The sequence below is a fragment of the Rhea pennata genome, chromosome 14, assembly GCF_028389875.1.
Source record: "Rhea pennata isolate bPtePen1 chromosome 14, bPtePen1.pri, whole genome shotgun sequence".
NCBI lineage: Eukaryota > Metazoa > Chordata > Aves > Rheiformes > Rheidae > Rhea > Rhea pennata.
In genome coordinates this window covers 2940872-2966800 of record NC_084676.1, presented here as the reverse complement: position 1 = coordinate 2966800, position 25929 = coordinate 2940872, and the positions used below count along the sequence as shown (strand labels likewise).

Sequence of the window (25929 nt, the reverse complement as noted above, 5' to 3'; positions counted from 1 at the left end):
TAGCACTTTTAATATTGTAAACTATACCAGAATTCAGATAATTCAGATATTGTTAGATTTTTCCTTTGTCATCTTGATGTACGAATGTCATTGCGTTTGTGTATGTGTGCCTTACAATTTTAAGGGAAATATTAAGGATTGCTGGAGCTCCTGAAGTATCTTCCTCTGACTTCTTGCAGATACCTCTCATTTGTATGCTTGAGATTTATCTATATTTTGAAATTTATTTTCTTTTTCAATATCGACTTGTGACCATTCTCTCTGACAGGTCTCAGATTCATTATAGAAGTTGTTAATTAGTAACAGTGGTATACAGTTCTTCCTGAATAGGAAGATAATTCCGAAATCTGTTTGTGGTATGCATAGTCTGTCTATATCTATGTTAGAAAGGTTTTGATAGATTTTCCTCCTTTTCTTGTTTCCTAGCAGTTGAATTACAGCTGTGGATATCAGTGATAGCCTCCTCGGGTTGTTATACTTCCTTCTATGTGAATGCCCCAGGTTTTTCAGCCTGATACTGTACACTGCTTTTAAGTGTGCATTAGTTTTATTCAAAACATCTTCTCTGGTAGGAGTTGGACCGTGTCACTTAAACCCCAGTTTTTAATTCTGCTCTTGTGGAGGCTGAGCATCTACTTGCCTCCTGTTGGCTTCATTAACAGCCCTTTGAAGCCAGGTGATTTCTGTGTCCAGGTGATTTGAATATCATTTCTCTTTCTATAGAGTTCATGTGTGTGTCTTGCCCACCTCAACAGTCAACTTCTTCTGGCCCCTACCCGCTCCAACAAATTTCCTGAGCCTCTTCCTGAGAACCTGCACAGTTTTGTGTTCCCCTGGGAACTTGAGGGCCTGTCTTGCTCTTTTCTCTACTACATCTTTGAATCTTTACTTTGAGGACAACTTCTGAAAACTTTTGAATGGTCTTTCTTGAGTCATCTAGGGGGAAGAAGGTGACATGAGAGCTCTGATGTCGAGTACAAAATAGGACTGCAGCTATATCATTTGATACTGTTCTCCTTAAATGCCAAACTGTGAATTTCCTAGAGGCAGAATGAAGTTTTTGGGCACCTCTCCAGGAGTCAAAAACATCCCAATTCTAGAGGTCAGTGAACTGAAAAAAGCCAAGAAATGAGAATTTAATGCAGAAATAACTGTAACGAAGGAGGAAAACAAAGTTCAAAGCTGTTCTGCCTTGCATCTGAACAGCTGACCCTTTTGGAGCTAAATGGCCCACAGGGTGGTCGCTTGTCTCTCTGTTAAATTAGGCCAATAGCTGAGGAGGACAGAGGCCCTCACAAACTTAAAAGCTTATGACGTTATGCTGCATATGCAAATACTGTTGAGTTTGACTGTAGAAATTACTGTTAAAAGGAAGGAGGAGATCAAATGGAGAGAGACATGCATAGACCAAAGCAATGGTAATTGAGCAGTACATCTTCATAGCCTGATCCTACCCCATATACTCTCATGAAGACATTATTCATGTTTAGGAAATGCTTGCGAAACAGCAAGGCTCTGTCATGTTGCCTGTATACTGGGAGTATGTCTGCTGTAATTTCTAATAGACAGATTAACTTATTTTATGCATTCTGTAGCCTTGCTTTGGTTGTATTGCCCACTTCTGGAGTGGTATATATTAAAGGGAAAGGTTGTTTTAGTACTAGACTGTGCTGAACCCTGTGTTCAGTTCAGACTTGTTTTTTGATGTAAGACTGAACTGAACAAACTGAGTTTTTGAAATTGCTATCAGCTTGAGTACATTTTATTTCCATATTTCTATGCGCAGGACTGTATGTTTCTGTACATGATTTTTATTTGTTTTGAATGGCTTTTTCTTTATTATCTACCTAATGGTTTCTTATGCACCAGTAGTGCATGATACAATAGGAATGTAAGGTTCCTCTGCATCCTATATTGCCCTTTGCCTCCCTTTTTTTTGAGCATTTATCTTACAAATGATACTACTTTGCTGCTCCACCTCGCATGTACAGACAATTCCTAAATGGTTTATTGCCATTGACACTCGATTTCTCTCCAAGAAGGGCAACCACTTTGTATGTGTCAAGCTTATACTCGAATTCCAAATACTTTAATGCTTCCTCATTATCTGCAACAGTGGCTGGCTAATTAGTTAGCTGAGTAAATAATGGCTTGATAGCGTCTCCGTAAAGGATGACGTTAGGCATGTCACGCTGGAGTGCCTTTTTAATCCAGCACGGATCCTCAGCAAGTCACTTGCTGTAGTGCTGAAGGTAGAAGGAGCTGATAGAAACGCAACTGAAGGCTGATACTGCCAACCTGCTGGTCCGCTACTTCATTTTTTGTTTTAATTTCAAGCACTTTTGTTGTTTGGGAGGAAGCGAAGTTACCGTGTGTGGGAAGCAGAGGAGATGCTTGTCTCATACTTTTTGGTACTGGTAAGGCTAGAGGTGCTTGTTAACTAGTCCCTAGACAGCTAGGCAGCTTTTGATGTTATTTCCAGTTTTAATGCCTTTTGCTTCCTCTTGAAGGCAACTTCATGTACAATTTTCTCTGTTGTGTTGCAAGCAAAGGCTGCTGAATCCCATTCTATAGGGTATACATAAAAATGCCACAAACTAAAGCTATTTATGTATCTAATAATGAATAAAGGATACATTAATTCTAACTTTGAATGTCTTATGACTGTATCAGTAGGATTGTTTTATTATCTGTTTCTCCAAGCTGTCTTGCCAGGAGTTAGATGGCTTTCGTCCCAGATTCATAATGCGTTCCCTTCCTCTTGGAAAGGGCATATGCTCTCTTGGCTCGCTCTTTTTAATTTGAGTTTTGCAGGGGTCTGTGTTGTTCCAATTTTAGTTGTTCTATTTCTAAAGCCATTCACATGCATGTAAAATATGGAATATTTTAGGGCTTTTAAAGTTACTTCAGGTCTAAGCTTGAGACGTGCTTTTCCTATTTCTTGATGGATCTATTTATTCATGTAATTTACAGATATTCTTTAAATTAGGATACCAATTAACATAAAAGGGGAAAATTAAGCGTAAAAAGAGGCTCTGCAAGAGTGCGTTACTCACCAGCCCGAGCAGCTGGCTCGTGGATGCTGCAGGATTGTGTTTTGTCCCCCTCGTTCGGTATTCGGAGACGTTTCCCCATCCAGCCTTCCAGTTTCCTCTCCTTGTTGCTACGGAAAGTGAGTCGAATTGACCTGTATCCAGCTTTGTTTAGCTAGTTGTAACTCAACAAAATTTGTTTTGTGAGGAAACAGCTGGAAGTGTTGACAAAATATTAGGCCGTCCTTCTTGAGCTTGTCAGTTGTTGTTCGAGAGCAATTTGGATGCTGGATTAGGCCTCACCTGATTGCTGTACAGTCAGCAGAAATTCAGCCTGGTTTTCATCTGCACGTAGCAAAAAGGAACACTATAGATTTAAAATTGGGCTTTTATGAGCAACTCAGTTCCTTCTGTGGGTTTTAAATAGACCCATACCTTTAGACTGTGAGGGGACTGTAGGTTGCAGAATGCACTTGGGGCAAACTTACCAATTTTACACTGCGCATTTGGTTTTGCTCTGTGCGGAGATTAAACGAGAGCTGGGGGTTGAGTGTCTCTGTTGCTGGATAACCAGGGGAGTGAGCTCCACCGTGATGGGTCTTGCACCCTGAGCTGTACAGCTAGCCACAGCGGAGCAGCCCAGGGGCAGCACGCCGAGTCCTTACAGCAGAGACGAGGCAGGGAGAAGGCGGTAGGAGCAGATGAAGGCAGGAATCAATCTGCAAGCTCACTGAAGGTTAAGCAGGATGCTGGGCTGCCTGAAGAGTAACCCTTCTACGTTTGGTGCTCCTTCATGATGCAAGATAGGAGGAGGGCAGAGAGTGCCTAAGCTCTATCTGTTGGCTAGGGTAAGGGGGAAGCTTTGCAGGTATAACCAATTGCAAGCTAAAGCTCTTCAACTTGCTTCTCAAAGGACTTAACTAGAAAACTTTTTTGACGACTGTTTAGTTGGTTTAGTGATGGCAAGTTCTTTGGACATCCAGTGCCATATTTCATTTAAAAAATGACTTTAAAAGCTTGTGGTTTGATAGTGGTGTTCACTTGAACTTTTGGTTCTTCCAAAGCTGCCTCCTGTCCTGAAGTTTGCAGCTGCTGATCTCGGCTGAGCTCTTCTGAAGATTTGACCAAAGAACTCGAGGTGCTCTCTGCAATTTTATCTAGCCTGACATGGCCAGACTAATAAGAGCTGTAAGCCTCTTGCATTTTGCTAAAGATTTCAGGTGTCCTTGCTGTGTTAAAATCTAGCTGATAGTGGTTATCCTTCCTTTGTCCTGTGTGATCATGGTGACTTAACAAAAATTAGGGTAAGTTAACTATTTTTAAAGCGTATGTGGTTTAATGAAAACTAGTGTCAGTTTTAGAGTAGGTTGCTTGCCAGTTTCAGTTTTGCAATATTTTTTTTTGTATCACTTACTGAAAAGAAGATACACGTGCAGTTTTAATGGTTTGATTCCTCTTCTGCCTAAAAGAAGACTAGCTCACTTAGTTCACTGAATCCTGTGAAGATATCTGAATTCAACTGCTGGTTCCCTATGCAGTTAGAGCAGAATAGGACTTTTATGTGTGTGTACACGTACATACATACATACATACATACATTCAACCTAGTCATTTAGTAACTGGAATCCTGTATGACTTGGGATTGAAACTTAACACTTCATATTGTCCTGATTTGATAGTCCTCAAGATGTTAACTGATTACAAACCAGACACAGCATTTACCAAGAGATTAGTTGGCAATTCTGGAGCAATTTGTATGGCATTAGGATTGTGTTTTAGGCTGGGGTAGCCTTGGACGTTTTGGAGAGCTGCCATGAAAGCCCAAAGGTAGTGTGACATTTGGAAGAAGAAAAACCTGTGTGTTCTTCAGTATGACTGAGTGTTGCTAGTGAAAAGACAAGAAATGTCTGTTTCAAAGGCGGTAGAATGCGTTTGATAATGTTGGTAAAAATAAGTCTCTTCCATTTATGATTACATTACATAAAGGAAAAAAAAAAACACTTGTCAAAACATGAGAAACCAGCCTGTGTAGAAGCTGTTTTAATAATCTCTAAAGAATGAGTTAATAATCACCGAGAAGTGACATCTGTATTTTTTACTCATTGCATATGTATGCATAATTAAGTGCTTTAGAGGAATGGGATTTGGGTAGTTGTTGTTTACATATCTCATTCTCTCTGGAGTGAGTTCCTCGTGTTTGCATGGTTACTGGTTGATACCTGTCTGTTGGTGTCAGTAAGTATAGATTAGACTTTTTCCATTGACTGTCACTGCATAGACTGAAGTCAGTGGAGTTTCAGGGAACAGAATGTAATTCAATGCGACCAGGTTTGCATGAACACTTGAAACTGTTTTTTAAAGCTGATGATCACTTACTAATTTGCCTGATGAACGTTACTGATTTTGAATAAATGGACATGAAAAACGAGTGTAAAACTTCTTATTTTGAGGATGCAGTTTTGCTTTGGTTTGTTCAAATGATAAAGTGCCCACTAAGCTGAAAAAAGCAGTCTGATAGTTTTGACTCATTTGAATCTGGCATAAAATGTGTTCATGTGTGTCTGGACGCAATCTCACTGGCACGCCTTGTCAAATTAATCGTTGTCCAAAGACAGATGTAGATATGAAAGGGTAATATCCCTGAAATTTATCTGCGTGGTGCACTAGAGTGGTTCTCCACTTTGTCAGGGCTTTCCATTTGTCTGCAGTGTTTTATGGTGTGCTCTCAGGCAGCTGCTAGTCTTGGCAGTGTCCTGGACTAGTCTTGAGCTGTGTTAAGGAAAGGTATTGAACGCATTCACTTTGCAGACTTCTCTATAATATTAGTGCTTGTGTGTGTGCGTCTGAAGTGCATAGGAAGTTCTCTGCTTTTCTTGTGGTTTTTGGTGTCCTGTCTGCTGCTAGGTAGAGTACTCCTCTGAAGTGTGGGAGCAGTGCTTAAGAGCTTTGGATTCTTTCCATAAACACTTCCCAGATTTGGAGGAAAGTGGTGGTTTTCTCCAAGCTCCAGATCTGTCAACAAATGCCTAAATTGCAAAATAATCCCGAACTTGGAGTGGAAGAGACATTGCAACTCGTTTGGCAATTCTCAGTGCTGAAAGAGTATGCAAGTTGCAACAGGTGACTTGTGGATGTCTGAACTGCATTAAGTCCCGATTTCACTGTTATATTATGTTTTACAGTTAACAGCATGAATCTTAAACTATTTTAGCAGCAAATGTCCCTCATCCAAAAGACTGGCATATTTTAGCTGGTACCAAACAGAGACTTACTCTCCAGTTACAATCGGGTTAATACAACTGACAAGAGTTTGCTTCATATACAAGATTTATAATATGTGTTATTGATAAGCAGTGTAAGGAACAAATTGTTCCTATGGGGTCCCTATGCCACCTTCCAGTGTGCCTGTGATGCTAGGCTGGGCTCAAGCCTAAGGGACAGGTGACCCTCTGCTCTCCTTCTAGGTCGTAGGAGGCTGGAGTCTGTACCTGTAAAAGTCAATAATAAACCCCAGCAGAAATACCTGACCGCGAGACCTGAAACTCTGACCTCAAGAATATATAGACTTCTTTTAAAAAATGAACTGTCACTCTGTATTGTAGTAGCTTGTCAAAGGTATGTTATTATTTGTTTTGCTCAGGAGTGTGGAGTCATGTTAGAGATGCAATACCTGCCAAAGCTTACAGTATTTTTTTCAGTAGTCCAATCTAATCAAAGGTCTAACTGTAACCTATTTGAAGTTCCTAGTGTCTTAGGACTGGATGCTAATTGCAGGGAAAAAAAGCATCTGTCATGTAGCTGATGCTCCCTTATTTCAAAGTTTCACAGCTGCCATACTGCTGATGGATATCCCTGAGTTAAATTGGTCATCTACAGAGAGGTATATAAACTAGAGGCTTTTTTCTTCCTGTCTAGCCTGTGGCTTTTAAATTTTTAACGATCTGAACCCTGAAGATGCACTTGGTATCCGTACAGTTCCCAGCTCGCTGTAGGAGTTATGAGTTAGCAAACTCTTGCCTGCCTACCCTCAGTCTCCTTTCATCCATTGCCCAGTATGGCTTATGACTGCCTACCGCTTCCCCTAGGTACCAAACTTGCAGTCTTACCTGTGCACCTAAGTTTCCAAGTATTTCCATTTTCAGAACTACCTGGAAAGATGAGGAGGAATCCCATAACGTTTAAATTATTCAGCCAAAATTTCAAGTGTGGAGTAAATCTCAAGTATCTATAGACCTTGCCACAAGCAGATGTTGCTGCCCATTTGGGGATGGTTTGCTTCAGGACTAGATTAGACCAGTAAGTAGTTCTACATCTTTGCTGAAGTATGTCCTCTTATCCGAAGGACAGTATAGATGATGCTTTACTACCTCTCTGTCCTTTAAATAAAGGATATATGGTCTGACATGAGGCTTGCCGAATGGCCCACTGTGTGGTTTTTCCTAAATTATATTAATTTGTTCCTGGCATATATCCTTTAATAGGTGCATACTGAAGATGTGTCTGGTGCGAGTCCCTTCTGGAGGTGACTTGCAGGTTAGGTAGCTAAACTTTGATTCACTCAGAGCACAGATTGCTAACAAAACTTCCAGAAATATCTTTAATGGAGGGGATTGCCTACATGCTTTGCCATAGTTACCTGTTGTGTGATGCCCTTAGTGATGGAAACTCATTACTATTCTCTGTCCTTTCGCGTGTTCTCACTATTAACAGATTGTGTCATTATTAGCTTTAGTAAGAGCTCTATTAATTTTACAATTTTTCTTCTCTGAAAGATTAAAAATGTAAGGTTGTGTCAGGGTTGAAGGAATCTCTTTGAGAGCACAAATTCATAGTCCCAGTTATCCAGCATATGGCTTTTGAAGCAGAAGTTCTGGATGTGTGATGGATTATTTAGGAGTTTGTTACAGGAAAGAGAACAAGTACATCATAATAAAATACTTACTGTAGGGTTGAGCTGGATTTCACGTTCGGTCTTCTCAGTATTTATAGTTCTTTGCAATCGTGAAAGTAAACATCACTTTTTGCAATAAGCTTTAGGTCTACAGTGTTTTGTACACTTAAAGGATATTTCAAGAATTTTGTAGCCATATAGTTGAGAAGTATCTTGGAAATATTTTTCTATTTGAAATGCATTTCCTGTAGCTAGTGCTGTCTTTAATCTCATGTGGTCTAGCAAAACCTGTTCTACCAATTAAATATGTAGTAAGGCTGTTCTGTTTGGTAAAAGATTGTATGTTTAAATGGCAGAAGTCCTTGCTGTACTTTAAAATTAAAAATTCAGCTGTAGCACTGCTTTCAGATTCAGAGCCATTAGAATGGATTTTTGAGATTTATTCTCCTGATTAGAATACAGAAAATTAATTGCTTTTGACTGTAAAGAGTTATGACCCATTCATTATTTAAGAACCTTCTTGATGGATGAACCATTTTTTTTTTCACTTCCAGAGTTTTTGTGAGATAAGGCTGCTTTTAAAACTGGAATAGCACATAATGCACATATATCAAATAGTGAATGTTTTGCACCTTTTCTGTGGGTGGAAGAAATAAAAGTTTGCTCACTTTCTGTCTAGGTTTGTCTAAGGCTTGAACGTATAAGTAGGAAAGCCTGCTGAGAAAAACAGGAGTATCTTACCTGAGATTCGTTTAAAATAATATTTCATTTTTGTTTAAAAGGAGGATTTATTAGAGTTACTGAAACTTCCTGGTAGTAGAGAGCATCACCTTTGTTTGGCTTGTGCATGTGTTGGAAGCGTTTGGGTGTTGTTTTGGGAAGAAGACCTTGCATTTAATTCGAGGAGGATGGCCAAATACCCCTCTCTGATCACAGGTCAGCTCCTAGCTGTTGTTTTTTGTGCTGCCAGTTCAGTTGCTCTCAAATGGTCTTTGTATATATTTTGTCTTTGGTCTTTTAGCAACTAAGAAAGAAGAAGAAGTTATACTTCTTAAACTTTGTTGATTAGAAACAGCAGAAGAACTAACATCATGTTTGGGTTACTTTTAATCCCCCAAATGTTTGCTGAATGCCCTCAGTAGCCAAGCCAAGTAATTCATTGCAAAAATAAACATTTTGTAACAATTCTTAAGGGTGATCTTTTCTTTTCTTTTCTTTTCTTTTCTTTTCTTTTCTTTTCTTTTCTTTTCTTTTCTTTTCTTTTCTTTTCTTTTCTTTTCTTTTCTTTTCTTTTCTTTTTTTTTTTTTTTAAGAACAGAATAAAATATTAACTTTAAGATTTTATGGTGAATGAATACTTGGACTGAATTTTGGTCCTTAGCCTATATACTCAGAAGATCAACACTTTCCTAAATGCACTTCAGTTTTCAATTCATTTGTGTAGTCTTGTCTGGTCAGATTCTTGAGTCTGTTTGTGTCTCTTATTTATTTATTTTTTATAGTTGTCTTAATATTGCCTAGTTTCAATAGTATGTTGCTAGTGATACCGACATTTTCTTGTTACTACCTAGACTTGAAGGATTTGCATAGTATTTTCAGAATATCATTTTTTTCTTCTTATGTGTCTTAACTTTGCCTCTGAAAACAAAACTTTTAAAGTTTGTCTAAAAGACTGATATATCGTGTATTTCTTTGAAATATTAGAAGGATTTGAGGAACAGTTAGCCAACTGGCATTTAAAACCCATGAGAACGTATTTTAACTAAACCTTTTGCAAAAAAAGTAGGTGCAGCTAAAGCTTTATTATTGGAATTATTTTAGCTGGCTGTTCAGATGTGTGTAATCATCTCAGGACATCCTGAAACTTGTTGTTCTTCCAGTTATCAACCTGTATCAAGCCTTCCAGGTTGTGTCCAGGAACTTGCCACTTGTCTAACACAGAAACTTCTTTCTCATGTTACTAAAACAGTGACTTTGATCATTACATTTATTCAGGGGTGTATTTCTCTGCCATTTTCTAGTTGATTGTAATTCAAAGCTGAGGTTGTGTGTTGGTGGCCTGACATCTTTAAATGATACGGACCATTTGCCCTTGCTGAAACCTTGGCAAGGCAGCCCTGGTGGAAATGCCACGCTCCCAGCTGGTGCCGTAACTCACAGTTGGTCTACTAGGGTACCTAAGAGAAAAAACACCATCAGGGGGCAAGGTCTCATGAACAGTGCAGGTAGCCGCTGCTTGGTTGCTGCCAAGGCTCATGGCCAATGGGTAGGAGAAGATGCTACTGGCCTTGCTGTTCCTGATGCAGGTAGTTACGAGGGTTCGGTCCGCTGAGCTAAGAGCTTGCGTTTTGCTTTGGTTTTTGTTCTGTTACTCCCACCTTGCTATATGAATGACTTGTGGTAGTTAAGAGGCACCTCGTCCAAGAAGAATTCATGCAATGCTCTGCACCTTGTAGAATAACTGAAAGTGCTGTACTTGGAGGGGGTAGCAAACGGCCTGGCCCAGACTGCCCTTTTACTGCCTAGGTGATGTGCTTTGAACAGTGTTAATGCACTTTTAAAACACGGTGGATGTAAACTGGTCCTTGTGTATTTTGAAAAAGCTTTTGACACCTCCGTTTGAAAAAGGAGCAAGAAAGAGGCAAATTCAGTTTTACAGTATACACAATTTTAATCCCAAAATTTTTATGTACACTGCACTTCATTTTACTTCATTACTTATACCCCCCCATCAGAAATCGGCTCTTGAAACATAATTTAAATACAATGAATCTAAGACTTTTCTTTGTAAGCTCTGGTTGCTAAGCTGGTAGAATAGTTCACTCACTAATGTTTTAATAATGCTAAAAAGAAAAACTGTGTGTGTGGTGTTTTTTATTTTTTCTTTTTACAAAAGATTAGTGGAAAAATAGCAGGTGGTGCTTTTCAGTGCCTATGTCCCAGGTGTGCAAGCTGTATGCTGCTTTGCCCTTAGATAGCATCAGTTTTGCCCTGTCTGAGATGAGGTTTGATTATAGCCATCAAAGCTTCTGTCACCTTTCCCTAGATGCTTCTCACAGGAGGGCCTTCTACAAGATGTGAAATGCTGGATTTCCAGCTGGCTGTGAAATGGCCTTTAAATGCACCGCTAGCGTGACGGCTTGAAAAGCAAGCCCTGGCACCAGTTCGGGTGTACGGGCCCCTTCTTTGGGAGGGAGCAGCTTGCTGCTGCTGTGAAACTACCTTTCCTTTTGCCATTTGTTCCTCCTCCCTCCTTTTTTTTCTTTTCCCCTCTAGAGAGGAGAAATACTGTGTTCCACTCTGAAGTCGCATTTTTATGGAAAAATTCATAAGAAAGATGAAATCTAGCTTTCTGGGTAGGTTTCCTAGGTCTGAACAGATGGATCTTAATAGCTATGCAGATCACAAACTCGCGTCAACTTTATTTGCATTGAAGTAATTCAGAAATTAACTTAGGTGCATAAAAAAAAAAAAGAAAAAAACCCAAGCATTTAGCACAGATTTCTGGTTTAAAGCCACTGGATGCTTTCTGTTTTCACGTGTTAGCAATGGGCTGCTGCCTTCTAAGCAGCATAACTGGGCATAAGCTCAGACACTTGGATTTGCATGCAGGCTAGGCTTATCTGTGGAAAAAATCAGATAATTTTCTAGTGTGGGGGAAAAGCAAAACAAAAACGGTTGAAACGGCGGCCTTAATTATGCTGGCATCTGATGGGAAATGGGGAGTTCTGTTGCTGCTGTGCAGAGCAATGCTTCAGTCGGAGGCTGAGCACTAATCCAGTCTACTCCTTATCAAGTAATTTTTAGCTCTGAGCATTTTACGAAGGATCTAATGCAGAGCGAGCAGCTAGAGTGGAGCCTAGTGTATTAATTCAGACCCGTTCCAATACGATGACTCAAACCGAACTTTGGCTGCTGGGTTTGTATTTCAGCGGGTGAAAATCAGTGCGGCTGGATGAGGTCTCAGAGTGGGACGAGGATCTTAAGAGCAGTAGAAGAAACTCGGTTTTAAAAGCCCCTGACCACTTTCGTCTAGAGGTGGTGAAGCACCTCTAATTCCCTTTGGGACCTAGAAACTGATGCTGTGCGAGATGGCTGCTGTTTTGGGAGAGCAATTTAACAACCTTTTGTTATTTAGTGTTCATCCTGAAATGTCATCAATTTAAACTGGATCGTCTTGGTTTGTGCTCCATCAAAAAATGAATCAGAGCGTGCCAAGCAAGGCCGTTAGAGTCTCCTCTTTGTATGGAAGAGTTGCAAGCAGTCAGGAACGGAAGAGAGAGTAACTCTGAAAAACATGAACAGCCTCTGGTTGCATCCTTGCGTGGAGTGATGGCTTGGCCTGCAGTTTAGTGTCCCTCTTCAGGGACACTTCGAGTTGCCCTCGCTGCCAGTGTTTGACATGCTGCAAGTTTTATGGTAGCTGTTCCCTTAAATTTAATGCGTAGTGAATGCTTCGCTTATGCCCAGAACCTGGTGACAAATGGGCTTGGAAAAGGCAGGTGTAAACCAAGGTGTTTGGAAGATTGGTTGCATGTTAGTGTATGTTACAGCCCATCAAAAGAAAATTTAACCATAGGGTGCTAGGCAGGGTCCAGGGCCTTACTGTTATGCCCTCTCTGAGCCCAGCAGGTATTGCAGAACCAGTTGAAAATGGGGATGCTGGGAGGAGGAGATACTGGGCATTTGCTTTTGTTTGCTTTGAGGCACTGTGAAGCAATGCTATTTGGCTGGATAAGGTTGGTACAAGTGGATTATAGATGGGATTAGGGGATGAGACAGAGAAGAGGTCTAAATCAGCTGGAACATCTGTCTTTGCTATTGTTGGGCATGTAATATAGTTGCTTCTGTGCAGAGCTGTAGCTGTTGGAAAGACATACTCCTCACCAGTGATCAGACTACTTGGGGCAAGAGGCTGCTCCTCCTTACCGTCCTCTGTCGTGGAAAACTACTGCGTTACCTTGGAACTATTTTACAGCAAGAGCTTCTACTGGATAGCAAGGGTAAATGGGGAACTCCTCCTTGCAAAGGTGGTTGAGGACCTCAGAGTTCAGTTCTGACATCTGAGAGTTGGTGACAGTGTAGCAAAAATATTTGCCTGCCAATGCCAGCATAATTAATGAGTTCAGCTATAACTCTGTCTCTGCTGCTACCCATAGTTGTACATGAAAATCATTCACGAAATTACTCTGCCTTTCAATACCCAGCTGTATAGACCACTGTTGGCTTAATCAAGGTAAGGGAGGTGCCTGGGCCGGCGCAGGTTTCTATCAAGACGGTGGTCATGCCTGTCTGCCGGGGACGTCCACTTGCCTAGCAGGATTTACTCTATTCAGCTAAAGGTAACAGTCGTTTCATGGAATAGGTGTAAGGTGTCTTTTCATATCGTGAACTGTTACGGGGGTTAAAGGTACTTTTAGGGAAAACCATAAGCTTGACTGAATCTCTTCCATTAAAGTCCAGCATCACAGGGAATAAAGAAAATATTTGCCTTATAATAAGGGCACTGTACGTAAAAGTAAAACGATGGTGGGCAAGATTAATATCTTCAAAACCAGAAATTGAAAAACCTTTATGTAAAATCTGAACAGAAGTCACATTTATCTTGCTATAATTGTCTTGGACGAATTCATTTCACAATAAAACATCAAACTTGTATAATTGCACCCTAAATACCTCACTAAGTGGTAATACAGATATATAAAAGCAGAGTGAACTAGCAAACAGATTTTTATGCAGTGATTTTTTTTTTCTGTTTGAAAAGTTTGCAGAATAGTTTGGTACAACACATCATTAGCATACTGTAATTACTGATTTGCTCAAGGTTTGTCAACACTGTGAGGAATTTCTTTTCTTCATCTGTGTGTGCTGGTAATTGTTTAACACTGCAGCATTTGACACGACACATTTTTTTTAAATATACGTACATGTACATCTATATATATATATATATATATATATTAAAAAAATCCATCCCTCTGGTCCTTTTGACTTTGGTTAGAATGTTTACAATATTTGAACAGTTGACTTAAAAATAATGTAATCCTTTGCGCCCCCCCGCCCCTGCCCCATGGCATCTTTAGTGCCACCGTCTCTGCATAGATCTGCAAATATTTACATATAATTTCATAATATAGTATAAATAGCAATATGGTATTTCTAGGTAAAGAAATCAAATTACTCCTTAAGAGCGAGGGGTGTGTGTGAATATATATATATATTTATATATTTTTTAAAACAGCATACTGGTTTAGATTCTGTCCCATGTTAAGAAACAAAACATTTTTCAGTGAACTATTCTATAAATTGAATATATTATACTATCTTATTGGAAGGTATTTATTTTCAATCTGGCAACTACCTTGAATTTTGGAAGATTTGATGGTTTCAGAAGAGTTGGACAAGTGAAAGCTTCTATTACAGGGGCAAATTCTGTCTCCCGAGAAACCGGTGGGGTTAGCGCATGAAAATAGCTTGCAGGCAAGAGGAAGCTCAGCTGGGGGGAGGAGGGAGCGCAGGCAGAGGGGGACAAAGAGAGGCTTCTTCCTTCCTCCTCTCTTCTTTTTAACCCTGCAGTTGGTATTTGCTTTTAATTTAAGGGGAAAAAAAAATTGCATTCGGGGTATTTGCACATGAAAAGGTGTTGAAATAATGTTTGTTCGTAGCTGTAAGTAATTAGCCTGAATTCATGAAAAGCATTATCAAGTCAAGACAGAGATCCAGTAAGAATTGAGTCCGTTTAATATCTCAAATGGATCACGTTGCACTAAGCCTTCCTAAATAAATAAGCTATGCTGGCTACTTTGTAAGCATCAGGAGAGACATCCTGATTAATCAGTGATTGTGGGAACTGCTCCATTCTGTATTTTTCTTTTTATGAGCTTTAGCAAGGTACATTTAGGCAAGCCGAACTATCGTTACGGAGATAGGAAAGCTACATTAAAATAAATTCACTGGTCCCCGATGCACTTAGACCCCCTCCCTGCGCCTTGATCACTTTTCTTTTCCTCCCCCTTTTCCTCAAGTCAAATTATCATGGAAGGAAAAGCATCCCCCAAGTCTGCCTTTAAAGTAAACTGAGCCAGCTGGACTGTTTGGGATCGTATAGCTGCAGTGGAGCGAGTGGAGTGTGTGTTCCCTCGCGGATCTCTGTCTCTGTGTAGACACCTACTATCCTTTCTCTCAGCCTATTTTCATTAGAAAAAGTAGAATATGGAGACTTCGGTATAAATGTTTACACGCAGTCATATAATTACACAACATGAACCATTTTACATATTGAGGTGAGCATCGCTTTAGACTTTTAAACAGTAGGAGTGCAAGTTTAATGTAGTCATTGCTTTTTTAACACTGAAAATAGTATGGGTTTATTTTTTTAAAAAAACTTAAAAATACTGCACCACTCCATAAACAATGTTTCCATTAAGTAGCTTGGAAAATTAGGCTTTATGTCAACATTTGTAAAAATTAGAATCTGATGTAGGTCCCCTACAGTTTTAAAATAGGTTACTTATCTGATTTAATTTGTGATGGCATGTAGGTATTATACTTCACATTCTTTATACGGCAGCTGCTGACACTTGCATTGTCCATAGCCATTAATGATGATGAAGGGTCCTTCGTGGGTGGGTTCGTACTCATTGTACGGTCCTTGGTCTGACATATTTGCCATATGTAGCCGTGTTTGGGAGCGGAGTTGCCTGTGGTTTTGAATCATTGAGCACTGCCTAATTCTTCTCAATGTGGGAGGGCAGCATTTCCTGGAGATGAACACTATAAAAATGATAAAAAAGAAAGAAAATAATAAAGCCATTGTTCCTGTAATTACCCTTTGGGTGAAGATGGCATTGTTTGGCTCGGGGAAATGTTCTTCAGTGGTAACCACCATGCCTGCCGTAGTTGGCACTTCTTTGTCTCCCATATGGAAATTAGAAGAGCTTATTCTTTTTGTGTACTCAGTAGTTGGAACTCTGTATGTCGTAGCCATGGAGGTGGCAGCAGCCGATAAATTCCAGCAAAGCTGAAAACCATGAACTGCATCTAGAATATCCTCGCCCTGGGTGTGGTCTGGGCTGTGGCAGAGGATGGAGTGCTCCCACCGACCTTGGAAACCACTCAACCAGGTGGCGAGGGCACAGATCTTTGGGCTGCATTCCCACAGATTGCCGGAGAGGCCCACTGTAGTTATGGATGTGAGTGAGTTTAAGATCTTGGAATCCAGAGTGGTTAGCTTGTTGTTATCCATTAGGAGTATTTTAAGATTAGGCATAGTTTCAAAAACTGTTAGATCGATGGCTTTGATTTCATTTCCAGTCAAATCTAGCTTTTCTAAGGTGCCCCAGGTCCACTCCATCCCACATGTCAAGTTGCTAATTTTGTTCCACTGCAAGAAGAGTGTGTGCAGGCTGCTGAGCCGGAGGAAATGAGCAAAATTAATCTTTGTCAGCTGGTTGTGCTCTAGGTGAAGTTCCCTCAGTTTGATTAATCCTGCAAATCCATTGCGAGCCAAACTTCGCAAGCGATTTGTGCTCAAATCCAGGAACTCCAAGCTACGACAGTCCCAGAAAAGGCGGACCGGGATAGTCCGCAGGGAGTTGGAACGTAAAAGCAAGGTTTGCAGTTTGCGAAGGCCATAGAACAACTCCGGGTGCAGAGAGGATAACTGATTAAAAGAGAGGTCCAAATTTTGCAGGTTAAGCAGCTGGCTAAAAGTTGTGTTTGGCAAATGAAAGATTTTGTTGGAACTTAAGACTAATTCCTTAAGTTTATATAGTCCTTGAAAAGAATCTTCTCTTACTGTTGCAATTTGATTATGATCTAAGTGAAGCCAAGTAAGTTGACTGAAGCTTGCAAATTGATCCCTTTCAAGTTCAGTAATATAATTGTGCCTCAATGACAAACCTAGCGAGCCCTTTTCAGTGGTGTTTGGCACTGAGTGAAACCCCTGAGAGTCACAGTAAAAGAGCAGCTTCTCACAGCGACATTTTGGTGGACAAGCCATGCCCAAGGCAGGCAGCATTTTTAAAACCATACTCATTGCATATAGTGCTGCCAGCATACGAGCCCCTAATGGCCACTTGAAATGTAAGCCTGCAGAATATAATTTAGGGAAACAACAAGATAGGATATCCTTATCAGTATACTTTGAACATCACGATGGAAGATTTCACTGCAGATAACATTTCCATGCATTTCTGAAAAGCTACTTCTAAATGCAAGAAACAACTTTATGCTAAATACAGAATACTTGGATATTACACTTAGGACGAGTCTTTATCGGTATTACGGAGGATTACAGTCTCACAATCTGAGAACATTTTTCATAAGGTTCAGTTCAGAAAAAAATTGCTTTAGCACCTAACTGCTGCTTTAAAACACAGCTGTTCATTCATTATATAAGATAGAGAGAAATGCACGAACTTACCCATTCTTTTGAGCACATTGGAGATTGCATTCAGTCGTAGTTTTAGACTCAACGCCGTGAGTCTCTGAAAGGCTCTAATGCAAGGTAGCCTTTGAATGATTCACTGGTTTTAGTGTCCTCCGATACTAGTGCAAAATCGAATCCACGACCCCCTCTCAAAGTATTCCTTTGGAAATCGCCGGCTTGGTCTCCTGCGACAGGTCTGTAATCTTTAAATCGATGCTCGATGCAAGTTTTCGTCCTCTGTGACTGCTCAGCTGTTTAATTGAAGCTCCTGTTTGCGTTTTCCGCAGCTGCGGCTCCCTTTAGTCCTAACTTGTTGATGGCAGATGGGTGGCTTATTGCTGGGAGCAGCTCCTGTAGTAGCATGAGTGCGTTTACTGAAAAGCTTTTCCAGGGAAGCGGTACACGAATGGGTTTGCTTATGTGCCGCGACCACACAGCACTGTATATAGGCTGACGTCACCCCGTGACGTGCCTTTTGTTTGGGTTTTCCAGAAGCTTTGCTGTTTTAAAGCCTTGTGGTGCATACCGCGATCGCCTCAAAGACCGCGGAGAGAGGAGGGAGCCGGGGGCGGGGGGGGGGGGAGAAATCCGCCGTGGGAGCCCTGCGTCCCCGCGGCGTGAGGGACGGGACCGACTCGGAGCCGCCCCCCTCCCCGTTAGGTCTCCGCTGGCTTTATTCGGGGGACGCTGAAGGCGGCGTAGAGCCGCGCTCGGCAGCGTCTTTGAACGCGAGCCGCCGCCGCGTTTTCTGGCGCCTTTTGCCGCGTAAAAGGAACTTGAAGGCGGAAGGCGGACGCGGCGGGAGCGCGCGGGCCGCTGCGCGCCGGCCCGTCGGGGAGCGGAGGCGAGGCTGCTCCGGCGGCTCCCGGGCGAGTGCTCGTGAGGCAAAGCCGCTGCGGCGGGGAGCCGCGTAGCCGGCCCCGCGGGCCGCCCCCCGCGCGGGGCCACCACGGCCGCCCTGCGAGCCCTGAGAAATTTCTGGAAAAAGTAACGTTCGCACGAGAGCGGGGGGGAAATCTCATTGGGCTCCAGCTTGACAGCGTGCAGTTATGAAACTAGAAAAATCTGTATTTTCTTTTCTTTTCCCCCAAACCCTTGCTTTTGTGCTTACTAATTTGTTCCTGGGGGCTGGAGCGTAGGAGATGGAGCTGCGCGTCTGGCGTTTGCGGCTGGGGCTCCGAGCAGTCGGGACGGGGCGCGTTCCCGCGCCGCCCGGCGGAAGGCGGCCGGCACCGCCGCTAGGACGGCGTAGCGCCGGGCTACGCCGGTCCTCGAGTGGGTCGGTGGAGGATGGCCTCAATGATAAAGCAGATTAGATCAGGCTAGCTAAATTTGTTAACCTGCTCTGTCCTAATAACTGTTTTCACATTTGCTCCAGCTTGAAAGAAATGCATGCAAATAAATCACACAAACCTGTTTAAAGAGTTTCTTCGTAGTAGTCCATATTCACTTTGAAAAAAAAAAAATTATACAAGCAAAAATCCAGCCGAAGCCCTTGGTTGCCAGTTGCCTTCTGGAACTGCTCTGACAACATGCCCGTAGCTATGCTTACCATAGCAGCTAGTCTGGTACAAATCGTGTTTTCAAGTGTTGATTCAAATTTTAGTAACTTTTATAAACAACACTTCAAGGCTGTAATTAATAAAATGAAAAAAAAAAAAAAAAAAAGCTCTAAGATCACCTGTTGCTACCATCTTGTGCTACCTCTTTTACGTTATCTCCAGGAGTGTGAATTTAGATTTTGAGCGAATGGTTTTTGCCTTTTAACATCGGTATCTGTTGGTAGGTTCCTCCCACCTTAAGACTGTGTAGTTTGGCACCGAGTTAAGCGTTAATTTTCAAACACAGTAAGTTGCTTCCTCTCTAAAGCACTGAATACGTTGGCTCTTAACCAAATAACGGTAGCTATTTAGCACCTTGCTAGTGAGTTTTCTGTTTGGGAAACCGTTAACAAGAACTTTCTGGACACTTTTCCTAGTGAAACATGTTTTAATGCACACTAGGTGGGAAACAGAAGATCTTTGAAAAAGCGTGCACCTGGTTCTTTTTTAGATCTAAACTCTACATTAATATTCAGGTTGTTCCCTGGGGCCCGTCTTGGGTGTTGGGGTGTAATAGGCAGGGGAGAAACTCCAGCTGCTTGCAAAAATCACAATATTGCATTTCTTCTGAGACTGAAAACTTGCTTGAGTGCCGAGGAAAAACATGTAACAGTGCCATCTGGAGACTTCTCCCAGAACAGGCACGTTGAGGTAGAGACCAAAATCATCACGTGTAATTCAGGAGAAGGAAAACGGCATATCCCGCTCGGGAGCAAAGCACCTGGGACAGCAGAACCCTCTTGGGGACATCGTCCTTACCTCGCTCCTTGCACAGCGAAAGGGCTGGTCTTCCTGGTAAGCGTACACGCCGGGAAAGTAAAATTGGCCCCTAAGGCTGGCGTTGTCGTTTAGTTAGGCTGACATCTTGTGGAAGGCTTCCTAGTGCATTAAGAACAGCAAACGAGCTGATTTTACTTGCCGTGCCTGGGAGTTGTGCGACTTCTTGTGCTTCTGCCTCGGCAGATGCTAGCTCCCCGTGTCGCAGTCGAGGCTGCAGCACGTGGGATTTGCATTGGCGTGCACGGACTAGAGAGACCTTCCCCTTCCATGCAAAAATAAGTAAATAAATAAGACTGTCAGTTTTTGCTAGGCATTAGCACCTCAGCAATCATGAAAGTATTAACTGCAGCTTTTTTGCCAAAAGATAGACTTCGTGCTGCGCTGCTAAGGCTGCGAGGCAAAGGCAGCTAGCAGAAGCGCACGGCTGCAGCATTATTATGCACATACCATCGCTTGGATGCACTACAGCGAGACGGGATTAGCAAGGAGCCCCTTTTGACAGAAAAAGAAAGATGGACCTATGAAAAAATCGCATCATCAACAGATGTGTCAAGCTCTTCAGGCAAGCTGCAGAAGGAAGCAAGTAGGAGTGATGGCAAAGGGCATGGGAGACCTGATTTTAGTGTCTTGTGGGGAGCAAAGAGCACGCAGGCAGGCTTGGCAGCAGCACACCAAATGTCACCTAGGCTTCCAACAGCGCGCTCCACCTGGCAGTGGCTGCACGTTTGGGTTCCTCTGTGTTGCTACGCGAGCACAGGAATTGGCCTTTCTCTCTCGGGATTCATTCAGCAGAATGTAAGCCACCGGGACAGCAGCCCAGCACTGAAGAAGAGGGGCTTGCTCAACCAGCAGGACCTCCAATGTGAAGGCACTGCAGAAGTTCCTGTGTGGTGGTGCTTGTTTGTCCTTTCTGGCCATGAATCAGTACTATTGTAGCTGGGATTTGTTTGCAGCACTTGCAGCAGGCAACGATAGAGTGTGGAGGGTTACCCTTTGTAGACATAAAATTAAGCAAAGTGTCAAGGAGAAAATTAAGCATGCAGTGAGCTGAATTTGAGCACAAACGTCCCCATGAAGCACCGCATCAGTAGCTACACGTTGATGTACGGCTTCCTTCCTTCTTGGCTGGCCAACGGCAAAGCATGCCAAACACTCGTTCTCCGTTTATTAAATCCCCATCCTTAACCATGGTACCGTTTGCTGTACCAACAGATGGGAAGGCAGCCCGCAGCCTTCCTGAAGTGAAAATCCCTTTCCAAAAGACCTGTCGTAGGCAGCTGTGCATCGGACCGCAGTTGGGGCTGCGTGCTCCTGCCGTCGTCTTTGCTCTAGTTGTGCAGCCGTGGCGTAGGTGATGCAGGGAGCTGATGTGCCTGGGATGCAGCATGCAGGAGAGGGAGTCTTGGCCTTGCCTGGCATCTGCAAACTGACTCTTATCCAACCAAGCAGCTCCGAGGAACTGAGGGCTGGGTGCCAGGTGAGAGGGCTCCATTTCCCTTGCTAGCCATGTGACCTTAAGTTGTCCTAAATGGATGAAACATCCAGATTGGTGATGAAGGTTTTCAAATTTGTGTTAATTTGTTTCATTTGCATTCTCTTTGCTGGACTTCATAGATAAACTCTCCCACCATTATGTATTTTAGAGGGTTTTTAAAGAGAATTCCAGCTAAAAAGCATTATTTTCTGGGTAACTATTTTGTAATGTATGCAGGGCTGAACTTGGTTGCTTTAAGATAGCACTGGTTCACTTATCGCCACCGTTCTCTACTTTGTTATATTTATGAATTAGTTGGCATTAGACTTTGAGCCACAGCAGCTGTAGGAAAACTTAGTTCACTTTTTTTTTAATTCAGATGGCAAGTCTGCAACAGGAATGCTTTTTTGACTGAGATGGTGATTCCACTCGCCTTGCTGTATACAAATCCCCTTTCTTTACTTTAAGGCATTAAAAAAAAAAATTGTGGGGATAGCTGTTAAGAGCCATAACAGCGAGGACGTGACAGTGACTATTTGCATTGCTCTCCAGGCAGTGATGTTGGAAGAGCAAAGATTCTAGAGGATAGGAAAGGGATCAATTTTTAACACCAATTCTAACCTCTTTTATAAAGATCTTATTTAATCTTAGAGCATATTTGTACTATGGTTAAGTTTTTATTATCCACAATACTGGACGGAGCTGTGCTATCCTAATATAAAATGATAGGCATGGGTAGCGTGACTGCATGAAATGCTGTGAGTCTATTAGCTGCTCGCTGTACAGTCAACTGCAAAACTTGCGATTTCCTCCAAGATAGCAGCATTTTGTGCTGAATATCTGAAAATCCTGTTAGTAGTGTTTGAATATTTGGAATTTACTATTGTGGGTCCTTCTAATCTAAGGCAGAAGAGCAACTGATAGCTTGGATGTATTATGCTGCTGTGTCATTAGCATATACTTGTCCTTTTTTCTTTTTTTTTTTTAATAAGGGTAATTGATTCCCAGAACAGATTACCCAGAGGTGTTCTGCTGTCACTTTAGAGCTTTTAAAAATGATTTATTATATTAGAGCGAGACTAGCTCAAACATTGAGCTGTGGCGAGGAACTGGTAGGTAAAATTCATGGGGGCTGGGCACGCAGGAATTTGGACAACGTGGTCACTGCGATCGTCACCCTTTTTATATGGTTTACCTGGCTTGAGCAGCCGGAGGCTGTACTGCTGCTTCCTGCGAGCGCGCTGCAGCAGCCGCTGTCCCACCAGCTGACCGCGTGGGCTTCCAGGGTGTGATTAGCCCCACAGTTAACGTATTATATTTCATCTTATGCAAAAAAAAGGTCAAGAGTGTAGCTTTCAGACAGGCAAAACATGACATCTGTATCTCGGGGCCAGGACAAATAAGCTCTGCTAGAATTGGTGTGATGCTTTAAGCAGGTTAATGACAGCAGGTTGCCTCACTGTAGCTGCTGAAGTGCAGGTGTTGATGGTCTTCTCCCTCCCTCCCTTGGCCAGCTACAGCCCTTACCAAGGGCCAGGTTAGCCAGGTTAGCAGCTGCATGGGGTAAGGTGTTAAATTACTGCAGCTCAATCAGCAGGATATGTTCTGTTGCAACCTTCAGACTGGAAGTAAACTGGAGCTGCCTTCCTAAATTGAGTGAGTTCAGGCTATATAGCTATTTTTGTGTTAGTACATGATGTGGCTTAACAAGAGCAGCTCAACAGTATGAAGTTGTTCCTGTTTAAGCCCTAACATACATATTGCATGCATTTCTGGCCTACTGGCCAGAAATACTACTTTGGAGTAGCTATGGTCTGGTCCTGTGGACAGAACATCGCTTGGTGGAAACCAAGATTGTGGTTTCCTTTCATCCAAAAGGTATCCCGTTCACGTGGGCCCGAGACTGCTTTGTGCTGTGAGCTGCGGGAGAGCAAAGTGGAAGTGAATGGTAGATATGCTTCAAAACCCTACTCCTGTTTCACATTAAAAGAGTAATGTGGGTGTACCCAGGGAGAAGTAAAATAGTGCTTCTTGGAATAGCTGGATGTTTGGCTTTCTACCTGATAAGTGAATATATGTCTTGTACCCAAACACATTCCTGGAAAAAATGTGCGTGTCTATGTGCAGAGGAGCACTAAAGTTTCATTAAAGGGATCATGTTGCAATAGGTAAAAATGATGCGAGTGTCGGAAAACATCAGAAATTGGAATTGTAGATTCATGTCTCACAGCAGGCTTTTGCTTTGACCAATGACAGCTGGCAAATGTTAGCGGTCTAGGTGACTTCCGTCCTGTGAGGAGCCGCTCATTTGCTTTGGGAGCATAACGAATGCGAGCAGGCAAAAACCCAGCAGCACCGTCACGACTGCAGCTTGAGAGAAAGGGAAGATTGCGTTCAGTACAATCTGCGTGAATGCTCTCCGGTCTAAACGGATTTTTATTTTTATTTTTATGTCTGCCAAGCATGGGAACAGCAAACTGTTCAAAAAATAAGTAGCCATAATTTTCACTGTATTTAGGGACTTCTGCTTTGATTTTTTTGAATGTGGAGTGGAAAAAGGAACAATTTGGCGTCTACTGAAACTGCTGGCATAGTAGGAACTGACAGTTTTTTTTAATGTCAGGCAGTTTTCAGTTGCCTTTTGTGATAAGAATCAAATTAGTTGATCAAGGAGGTGACAAATTTTCAGTAATTTTGTTTAACCTTGACTTGAGAGCATCCCAATCGTTGTTTCCAGCTTTATGTAATTTTTTTTTGGCTACGTCCTGGACTCTGAATTTTGCATCCAAAGCTGTCCATCCAAGTAGTTCAGATCAACATGTCACCACGAACCAATAATTAGCGTACCCTCGATTTAGTGCTCTTAGCTGGGTTTCTTTCTCAACAGGCTGATTAAACTGATTGTGCTGTTGAAATTGGTTTGTGGTTGCATGTTTCAAAGTTGTCACATGAGGAACGTAAAGAAAATGCTCCCAGTGAAGCTATAAGGACACCATTGCTTTACCTGGTACTCCCAAATTGATACAAATTAGAGTATTTTGGGCGCCATGTCCGCTTATGAAGAGCGAAGTCGTTACTGCTTCCCGGCCCCATCTCCCTCTTCAAGAACCTTGCTACTATGAGACTTACTGCGTCAAACCGAGGGGAAACCCAGCACTTGGCAGGTGGGCCTGGATACCCGTTCAACGGTGGGATTCATCCTTGACAAATCTTTTTGCAGTATAGTTGATTTTTTGGTTTAGACCCGCGACCACTGAAGAACAATCTGCAGTGGCAGTCGCGGCATATAAAACAGTGTAAGTGAGTGCCGTCATGTCTGCCGCCTGCGGTGCGTGTGTCTGCCGGCGCAGCATAGCGCGTTGGGTGCTCGTGCCAAACGTTGACCTTGGGTACTCTCAGCAGAGGAGGTCACCAAAGGCTCAGGACTTAAGCAGGGCTGTTCTGCATGGGACAGGATGAGCTGTTTTGGACTTGAGATTGGGTACAAAGCATGTAATCATTGATGATGTCTTAAAGAAGAGAAATCTGAAGTACAGAATTTAAATATGATCTCTGGCTGATTTATGAAACCACCATTTTTCTTTGAGAAGAAGCTAACAAGTGTTAAGGCTAAAATCTTCCACTGTAAGATAGCTCCATGCTGCCCAAACCTGCCAGAAATAGAAGTGCTTTATTAGGGATATGGAGAGTTTCTTTCTAACTTGCATAATTAATTGATTTAGAAAGAAAAGGGGGGGGGGGAGAAAGGCTGCAAATGTATTTGAAATAAATAATACTGGCTTTATTTTGAGACCCTGAACACACTATTTACCAACCCCCCCCCTCTTGTTTTCCAGGCTGGACGCAAAGAAAGAAGTGATGCGCTGAATTCTGCAATTGATAAAATGACCAAGAAGACCAGAGACTTGCGTAGACAGGTAGTTAATGTTTAAAGTTAATGCTTGTTGAGAGAAATGAATGCGTTTCTGTACGTATTCCCCCTTGGAAATACGTCTGCCGTTGATTTGTTTCCAGTTGGCAATCAGCTTGCCTGCTTGTATTTAGTGAAATAAATGCTCGAAGCTTCTAGTGCTGGGTTCACGTGGCAGCATAGGGGTTGGAAATGTAAAGCCTCTCTTCACCGCATAATAAGCACGTTTGCCATCAGGACAATTAAGAATCAAAAATGATTTTTTTCCTTTTTTAAAAAAAGGGAGGGGGACAAATTTCATGGAGTTTATATGTAATCGGTTGCATTTTATAATTCTGCTGCTTTTCATTTCTGAGAGCCTGTTTTTTTAAATTACAAGATACATAGGATATAGTCTTTATTTAACATTAATTTTTCTTAATTTTTAGCAACGTATTCCCCTTTGCAAGTAAATGTGGGATCAAGTTTGTTCAGAAATGATTTCATTCTAGCAGAAAAATAAAAAGTTAAATCAGCATGTTATTTAATCAGCTGAGAGAAAGCAGCAAATTTACTCAGACAAAACCAATATGAGCTGCTAAATCAATATTTGTGGCCAAACTGGTGACTTGCACTCACACAACTAATCCATTTTTTTAAGGAGATTTAATTTAAATTGAAGCAAGAAGTGTATAGACAAGACTTAGTACAGGGAAAGCCTTGGTCACACAAAGGAAAAAGGATAAACGACAGAATGACTTTAGCTTTGCATATTAATACAGTGAAAGGAAAATAGCATTGAACACTAATGAACAGTAATTCATTCGTTTAT

The 25929-nt window shown here is 41.9% G+C and overlaps 2 protein-coding genes across 3 annotated transcripts in view; one reads left to right on the top strand and one right to left on the bottom strand.

Annotated features, from left to right (window-relative positions):
* CTNNA1 (catenin alpha 1) overlaps positions 1-25929 on the top strand; it is a 115927-nt gene that overhangs the window by 42148 nt on the left and 47850 nt on the right. For both annotated transcript variants that reach the window (XM_062587751.1, XM_062587753.1), the window contains exon 8: positions 25045-25125. In XM_062587751.1, coding sequence (XP_062443735.1) covers positions 25045-25125 — 81 coding nt within the window. The remainder of the gene's footprint in view (positions 1-25044; positions 25126-25929) is intronic.
* LRRTM2 (leucine rich repeat transmembrane neuronal 2) lies at positions 15467-17351 on the bottom strand. The gene is made up of 2 exons (XM_062587678.1): positions 17348-17351; positions 15467-17013 (listed from the first exon to the last, which is right to left on the bottom strand). The coding sequence occupies exons 1-2, from the start codon at positions 17349-17351 to the stop codon at positions 15467-15469; spliced, it is 1551 nt and encodes a 516-aa protein (XP_062443662.1).